The sequence below is a fragment of the Coloeus monedula genome (genome assembly GCF_965178545.1).
Source record: "Coloeus monedula genome assembly, chromosome: 4".
NCBI classification, from domain to species: Eukaryota; Metazoa; Chordata; class Aves; order Passeriformes; family Corvidae; genus Coloeus; species Coloeus monedula.
The window spans coordinates 26,535,594-26,543,396 of NC_138784.1; the positions used below are offsets into that span (position 1 = coordinate 26,535,594).

At 45.4% G+C, this 7,803-nt stretch overlaps 1 protein-coding gene across 2 annotated transcripts; it reads right to left on the minus strand.

Annotated features, from left to right (window-relative positions):
- Nucleotides 1-1,093: 1,093 nt before the first annotated feature.
- On the minus strand, nt 1,094-7,763 carry PHF5A (PHD finger protein 5A). 2 transcript variants are annotated; one of them, XM_082280166.1, is made up of 4 exons: nt 7,548-7,763; nt 6,365-6,388; nt 4,811-4,977; nt 1,094-1,808 (listed from the first exon to the last, which is right to left on the minus strand). In XM_082280166.1, exons 1-4 carry the CDS (start codon nt 7,597-7,599, stop codon nt 1,719-1,721), a joined length of 333 nt encoding a protein of 110 aa, XP_082136292.1. In that variant the 5' UTR covers nt 7,600-7,763; the 3' UTR covers nt 1,094-1,718. The 2 variants fall into 2 exon arrangements, with proteins under 2 accessions (XP_082136292.1, XP_082136291.1); XM_082280165.1 differs by lacking the exon at nt 7,548-7,763 and adding an exon at nt 6,586-6,675.
- Between the last annotated feature and the right edge of the window lie 40 nt (nt 7,764-7,803).

Genomic DNA, 7,803 nt, shown 5'->3' on the forward strand with positions numbered 1-7,803 from the left:
TGCTTTGGGAGAATAGGTTTGCTGTAACCAATGAGCTAGATTGCTCTGAACACCTTGGCAAATGGCATCCACCAGAAGCTGTGTAGGGGAACCATGGTGCAGGGAAGAAAACATACTCTCAGATACTGCAAAACGCCTGGAAAAGAAACCTGACAGAATTAATAGCTGGGGGCAGGAGAGGGAGGAGCAGCTGAGATAGCTGTAGGGCCAGTGATAGATAAAGCCAGCTGCAGCAGGGGAAAAATTACTTTTGAGGGGAGGATAATCACAACTTGTGTGCTTTTCACTTTTATCCAAATGGTTGCAGCAGGTAGAAGAGGCATTTAAGCCAAAGAGTAGTTAGAGGAATTGGTACTAGCCTCAAAGAAATAGCTGAAATCCTGGAAGGGGCACAAAACAAAAAAAGGTCTTGGGGCTCTGCACCCCAAGACTGCACAAAGACAACCATGTTAGTGTAGCACACGCTCTGCTCAGACTACAAGTGCTTGAAGGACTATAGGGCACACACACTGAGCCAGGACCCTGATTTAACCATCTGAGGAGTGTACACACCCGTGGGGAACTCAGTTCCGCCTCTGCACAAAGGCGCCTGTTCCCAGATCTTTGCTGAGCCAACAGACTGCTTTTAGCCTGTACTGGTATTTGACAAACAAGCAGCCTCTGGTTTCCAGCACGCACACGGCCAATAGCCTAGAACACAATAGTTGGTTTCCCATTACAGCAGGGAAGGCTTTAACTTATTCACAAGAACAGGATAGCAAGTCAAACAGCTTAGTAGGTTTTAGAAAGGGATTGGATGTTTGCACGGTGAAACAACATCCACAGCCGTATTAGCCAGGGTAAGGGTTACAAGCTCAGCGATCCTCATGCTACGGGACAAAATGATCAGTGGCTGGGATCACAGGCAGACAAAAGCAATAGCCGTTCCCTGAAGCTCCTTGCAGCAAGGTCACGTGGCCATAAGCAGACACTGTCAGAAACCAGATAACCTATTGTGAAGTGCTAGCTGGGCTAATCCTTCATGTCCCCAGAAAGCTCCAGAGAGGCTAGGCACAGAATGAACCAAAGAGAAATTCTTGTTTTACAAAAAATAAAAACGCAAAAGAAAAAGTTTTATTGGTATGCATCCTACAGGAATGGTTACAAGAAATGGCCTTGGATTAATCTGTCAAAGAAAACATGGAACAGCTGTGCTCTCCCTAGGAAGGCACCAGCCATGAGCAGGTTCCTTACAAAACAGGGCAGCATGGAAATATACTGGAGGAAGGGAGGAGGGGAGCAGATTGATGCTCTGTTCTTCAACACTAATGGATGGGGCAATTTCAAACAATTGAGAGGAGGCCCAGTAAGAAAAACCTCAAGCTGTAACACCTCTAGTGCGTTTCTCCACACTAGAAACACACTTGCCATTTTTACTGAGCTGGTCTCCTCTACATGGAAGTGCTTGCCCACTCTGCTTTGCCTAGAGAGATGGGGCAACTGCTAGCAGAGCTTCTGCAAAGGCAAGAGACAGTAATCTTCATTTGCCCTCTCTCATCATTGGTTCTGATCAGGTTTCAGTCTCCACTCAGTCTGTTATTTCTCCAACCCCAAGTATATTACTGAATTTGTACTGCTTTAGAAAAAAATAATCAACCAGTTTTCAATAAGAGTAAAGTCCAGAGATGTTCCAAGACCCTCTTGCCAACCCAACAGGAGGTAGCCATGTACGAATAGGATCACCTCTTCTTGAAGCCATACTTTTTCCTTTCATAGAAAAGATCTGTCTTGGAACTGCCCAGGTTGACGATCTTAGGGCAACCATCCCTCTGTAAGAAGAGAAAATGTAAGTTAGAAAATGGGCAAACACAGAACAACATCATAGTTTTAGTAGGTTCTCAGTTCCCACACTCTTCATCCCATTCTCAACACATTTCAAACACCTGTACAAATTACTCTCCAGTAAGAGAACTGGAACAGAGAAGAGGATGGATATCTTTTCAGCATTACTGTAGGACATGGTCTCCCTCAGGGCCAAAATGGAACACAGCTCATATAACATCAGCCATTTAATGAAAAGGATGCTCAGTGCCTCAAGACTGAATTCTTCCTAAATTAGGATATGCAGGACTTATAGAGCCCAGAGGAATAACCCTTCCCCTCTTTAGCCAAGAAGAATCTTGCTGCTCTAGATGCCACCAAACCATTCTTGTGTTTAGGAACCCCTCTCAGCTGTGACAGCAGAACTGAATCTCAGATTTCTTGCATCCTGGATCAATTACTGCAGAAGCTGTACAGTCAGCTACTCACAGCAGCTACGCAGGTAAGTTCTTGTACCTGAATTCCAGTAGATGGTGAGGAAAAAACCACAAGAAAAGCAAGGGGAGTAGGGGAGACCCTCCTGAGAGGTGTGGTTGCAAAACTAAATCAGAAATGCACCTCTTGGTATACCTGGGAACATTTGCCCGTGGGCCACCTGAGCCCACCATCTGCATAATTCTTTAGGGCAAAACATTATGGCTGGCCACAGCAGCTGTGAGGGGCCCAGAAGGCAGAGGAACACGTGTTCTTGGCTGACGTGCAAGCCTGAGTGCATTACATTTAGAAAGCCCCTGGGCAGATGTCAGATGCTGTAGAATCTGCACCCAAGCTGCCTGCCTCCTGTGCCAGAGATGGAATCTGGTGAGGAGGATCTGCATGATAGGAATAACAGGAGAGGTGGGGAACAGAAATCATCCCTCCCCCATACACCTGCCACAACCCATTTCTAGCTATTGTCTCCTTATTTCATTTTGAACCTCAATAGTAGGACTCTTTCAAGCCTTGCCTCCCACGATCCATAGAGTCTGTTCAGATCCTGACAGCCTTATTGCAGGGCTCTGTTCATTCTTCCACCTCCTCCTAAGGACACAGCTCATGAGCATGCTCCTTTCTCCAGGAAAAGATTCCTGTTTGCAACTCACGTCCTGGGTGAAAAGGTGGGATTCTGGCCCTCACCCACAGATCAAAGTGGGCTGAAACAATACTTCATTCCTTCCTCCACCAGAATAAATGAACCAAGAGTAACCAGGTCTTTTGCCTTGTGCCCAATAGCATTCCACCTCTGCCCTCCATTTCATTTGCTTTCTTGCTTCACTTTCTTTTCCAGTCTTTCTCTGAGGATGATGGAAGTGCTGTGGCTGAAACCTTGGACTGTTAAAGCTTCAGGTACAGAGCTCTGTCCATCTCTTTTTCTTGTTCACATCAGCACCAGACACCATAATTGTGACAGGCAGCAGCACACTTAATTTTCCTCCTTCTGAGCTCCCTACGCTTGTGCCAGCACTTTTCAATCCTGAAACAAATCATGTCAAATCTGCTGTTTCAGATCTGCAAATTCACATCTGCATGAATATGTAACATTTGAGTTTTCTGCTATGGAGCAACTTTCTTTACTCACGGCAGCCTTCACTCAGGTGTTAAAATACTTCAGACCTGTTATTCTTCTCCTCTAGCTCTATGTTTTCTACAGTCCTCCCTGCCAGAGCAGCTGGCTATTTCACACCTGAACCAGACATGATAAGACACAGGTGATCTTAGGTTATGATAAACACCTGTTGGGAATCCATATGAATTGATAAAAATAAAACCAAGCCTGTTTTACTCATGACTTATAAAGCCACGTGTCTTCATTCCAAAGGCATGTGAACAAAACTACTATTTCTCAAAGCATTTTTAAAGTAGGAGGCAGCATCACCATCACAGCACTTATATCCATATCTAGAAACAGAGAAATACTACGGTCCTGTTAGATCTAATGACTTAATTCAAATGAAGACCTGCTCCTGTCCTGGATTTGGCTGCAGTCCTCTAGAGAAAACAGGCACTGGAGAGAATTAAACCAGCAACTCACTCAGCTGAGGACATTCCTGTAAATCGCTCTGAACCACTCTCCCAGCATGTTCTTCAGAGTCATTAGGGTGCACAGGAAATGATATTTGCAAAACACAGGGCAACCTTTAACAGACACTCTCATAGCTACCAGACCTATATTCTGGGATAGCAGAACTGTAAGCATCATGTTCTTGTTCTTCTGTAAGGTCTTTCTAATGCTTTGTTGCAGTTCTTCATCTCCTGCACTCATTGTGTTGGATTATTAACAAAAGCCTTACAAGGAGTGAACAGCTGCCTTATTTCACATGTGCAGTGGCTATCTTTCAGTACAACATTATAAAAAGATTATAGTTCTGACTGTAGACAAAAGGGACCATTACACCAAAAAACAGCAGAAAGAGATATCTACAATATACACCATTCCAGAAAAGAATAAGAAAATATAAATTGTATCCCATTGAAATGATACAAGCATCAAACTTGTGAAACACAATTACCAGTGGAGCCACTGGACACTAAGGACCAACTTTATGTTGTTATTCAAAGGAAAACAAAGGTTTTGATTCCACAGGCCTTACAGTACCATATGTGCTCTTAATCAGTGGCTCATAATGGACTTCTAGTGAGGAGCTGCTCCTGCCCCTGCCTTACAGTGTCTGCAATGTTTCTGACCCTGGTGAAACCTAGGGTGGAGAGGTAGTAAGATAACAACCTGAAGTGGTAACAAGCAGTGCGTGAAGGAAATGAACTGTGAGCATATGAAACAGTCAGATCCTTAAAAGGAAGAGAGTTACAATGCCTCAAAATGCTTTGCAAACACAGGGAACTATCAGAACGGGAAGAAAGGTTTGAGGTACTGCAAACGAGTGCCAAGCATCCCATGTCCCAGCACTAATTTCAGCAGCTCCAAGCCCTTAAAGGTAAGCACGGCTACCATGTAGCTGGGATGGCAACATACATCTTTTTCCTGGATGGTGCACTCCTTGCAGTAGTAGGCGTCGGACACTCCGGGCCCCCCGCAGATGACGCAGCGGCCCTGGTAGGAGCCGTAGTTACACTCGTCACAGATGCGCACCAGGGTGCAGGGCCGCACGTACGAGTCGCAGATCACGCACTTGCCATCACCTGCGAGCACAGCAGAGCCTTTGGTTACAGAATGTCCTTTTTGCCACCCCCCACGTCAGAGGAAAAGCTTCCTAGTCAAAGAACTTGCCTGTACACTCAAAGACAATACAGCTGAACTGCAGAAATGTGCCTTGCAGGCACAGGGCATAACTTTGTACTGCACACAGACTTGAGAGGAACAAGGGCCGTGCCCTGCAATATTTGAGGGGTTTTTTTTAATTTAGTCATACATTCACAGTCAGGGAAGAAACCCAAAGTTACTTCTTTGTGATTAGCCAAGACTTGCTTAGACTGTACCACTACTTTTGTCAGCCACACTGACAGGACTAGTGTCCTTACCTACACAGAAGCAGCAGTGTAAGCTTCTCCCACAGTGCCACATCAACAAAAGTCTGGAGTTACTATCCTCAAAGAGATAAGAGATTGTACTCGTGGTCCCTTTAATCCTTCATCTGTGAGAAGGCCAAAGAAAGGGCAAACTGCCATGAATGGCCATTTCACAAAAGTTGCTCTTGCTCTCTCACAAGGAACTGAGTGAAATTCAAGTAGTCATACCATACAGGCAAGGAGCCATCAGATGCCAGGAACAGTTTCTGCTGCGCTGGACCTTAACCAAAACACTGACCTACGGATGAAAGGCTTCATATCCCATTACCAGTTCCCAATCCTGACTCCCACAGACAGCTTGCCTAACCTGCTCTTAAATCTCTGGTGTGATAGCCCTCAGCTACTACCAATGGGAGTCTGTTTCACTGTCAGGTGCTCTTGAAAACGATCGTCTTGCTTCAGACTGTCCTTCTCCCACCTTACTTATTTTCACACTGTTTTTGAATCACAAACTACTCACTTCATTTGTCCTGTTCCCTTACAAGAGCAAACAACAGATCACAAGGATCTAACAACAGATCATACTCTTTCTTCCCTTTCACAGCTAAGCATTCGATTCCATGGGGTTCTTTTCCTGTTCTAACTCTAGACATTTGCCCTCCATTTCTTCTCCTAGATGCTGAATTATACTTTCCCACAATATGACGAAGCCAGAATCCAAAAATGCTTTTTTTTCCCCCTGCTTTGAAATAATCAGGATGAGATTTTGGCATTACACATTACAAGGATCCAATGAAGTACTCACTGTAGCCTCAGCCACAGGAAATGCTGGCAGCAGCTGCTCACTCTAGAACTGCGTTCCTGTGAGAGTCTGTTTGAGCTTGCAACTTTGTAAGTATTCCTTGAGTTACACTTGCAACATTAAGGTAATAGTTCCAGTCTCAGAGTGACATCAAGTTTGTGGTTAAAGCAAAAATAGATTCCAACCTTCGAATCTAAACTGCATGCTCTAACCACACCATCATGTTATCAAGCAACTAAACGTGGACACTATACTTACATTTTTCACAGAGTCTTCCAATTGCTGAAAGAAAAAAAAAAAAGAAAAAAAATTATTTGAGGCAGGAGAAAAATCTAAGTAACTACAAGCTCAAATGTCAAATAATTATCTTCTGTAATGAGCAGTCCTTAAAAAAACCTAAAGGTTAAACCACAGAAACAGTTTGAGCATAAATACAAACATTCATGATAAACAATATATATCCTCCTGGAGATATTTACCAAGACCAAAGATGCACTGTGAATGCACAATGACACCCCTCTGCAGTAAGAAAACACACATTCGTTATTCCACTTCAAACACAGCCAGTGTGTCTGACTAAAGGAAATGCTGTACATGAATCCTGGCACAGTTTTAGACTGGTTTAAGGGGGGGGGGGGGCCGCGGGTGGTGTGGAAATAAAATCAAGTGTTTGTTCAAAGCAGCCCAAACACCTTCTTTGCTTTAGAACATGAGGGTAGTTAAATGTATCTTAGAAGTCTTGTCACTTGTCTAGGACACTCACAGCAATGATTTTAGGAATTCAGATAAATGCTGTAAATATAGACTTTCAAAGACTAGATGTCCACATTCACAAAGACTTAAATAGTGATTTGGCTGAAGAGACAAGGGGTTTGTCAGGACATGACTTTTCAACATAGACAGATGGTTAGAAGCACTGACTATTCTAAAAAGATATTTCCTATGGACAGTGCAGCTAAATGTTTTGTGTTTATGGATTTTGCAGAAAGTTATTTGTTAAATTTGCTTTTACAAGGAGTGACAAAAACCTGGAAGGGGTACCTCAACTTCTAATCTTGTACAAGAGTTCTTTAAAACTTGCCCCAAATTCTGACCCAGATGCGACAAGGATAAATCCCGTTATCTGTATTACAGGGATAAGCCGGAAGATAACTTTTATCTCACAGCCAAAAAGATGTTCCCAAATGCTGCTGGATCCGTAACGCACGGCGGGGCAGCAAAACAACAGGAAAATAAAAGGAAAGCAAAAGAGGGCGAGAGAGAGGGAGGGGGACAGAAGCGGGCGGCGCGCGCCGCTCCTCCTCCCCGCCTCCGTCGGGCCTAACGGCCGCGCGCGCGCCCAACGGCCGGTAACGGGCCCACACGCGCGCGCGCCTCCCGCTCGCCCCGCGGCGGGAAATGGGGCCAGGGGACTCCTCCATCCTCATGCCCCGGGACTCACCCACGCCCGCCTGCTTGCGGCAGAAGATAAGGTCCGGGTGGTGCTTGGCCATAGCGAGGCGATACCGCCCGGCGCTGCTGCTGCGGCCCCGCGGAGCCCTCACCACCGCACCGCACCGCCCCGCCCCCGGGTCCTGGCCGGGGTGAGGGCAGCGCCTGCCAGAGCGCTTCCCCCGAGCGGAAAAACGCCAGGCGATGCCGATATAAACCTTCGCCCTAAAACCACTCTATCTCTAACCTTTCTCCGCCCAGAGAAG

What these genes read in the sequence shown, in the direction of transcription:
- PHF5A (XM_082280165.1), bottom strand. Translation starts at nt 6,646, where the DNA reads ATGTGTGTTTTCTTACTGCAGAGGGGTGTCATTGTGCATTCACAGTGC. An exon ending in ACAGTGCATCTTTGGTCTTG is followed by an intron (nt 6,389 to 6,585) that starts GTAAATATCTCC and finishes TTTTTCTTTCAG; the next exon opens with CAATTGGAAGACTCTGTGAA. An exon ending in GCACCATCCAGGAAAAAGAT is followed by an intron (nt 1,809 to 4,810) that starts GTATGTTGCCAT and finishes CTCTTCTTACAG; the next exon opens with AGGGATGGTTGCCCTAAGAT.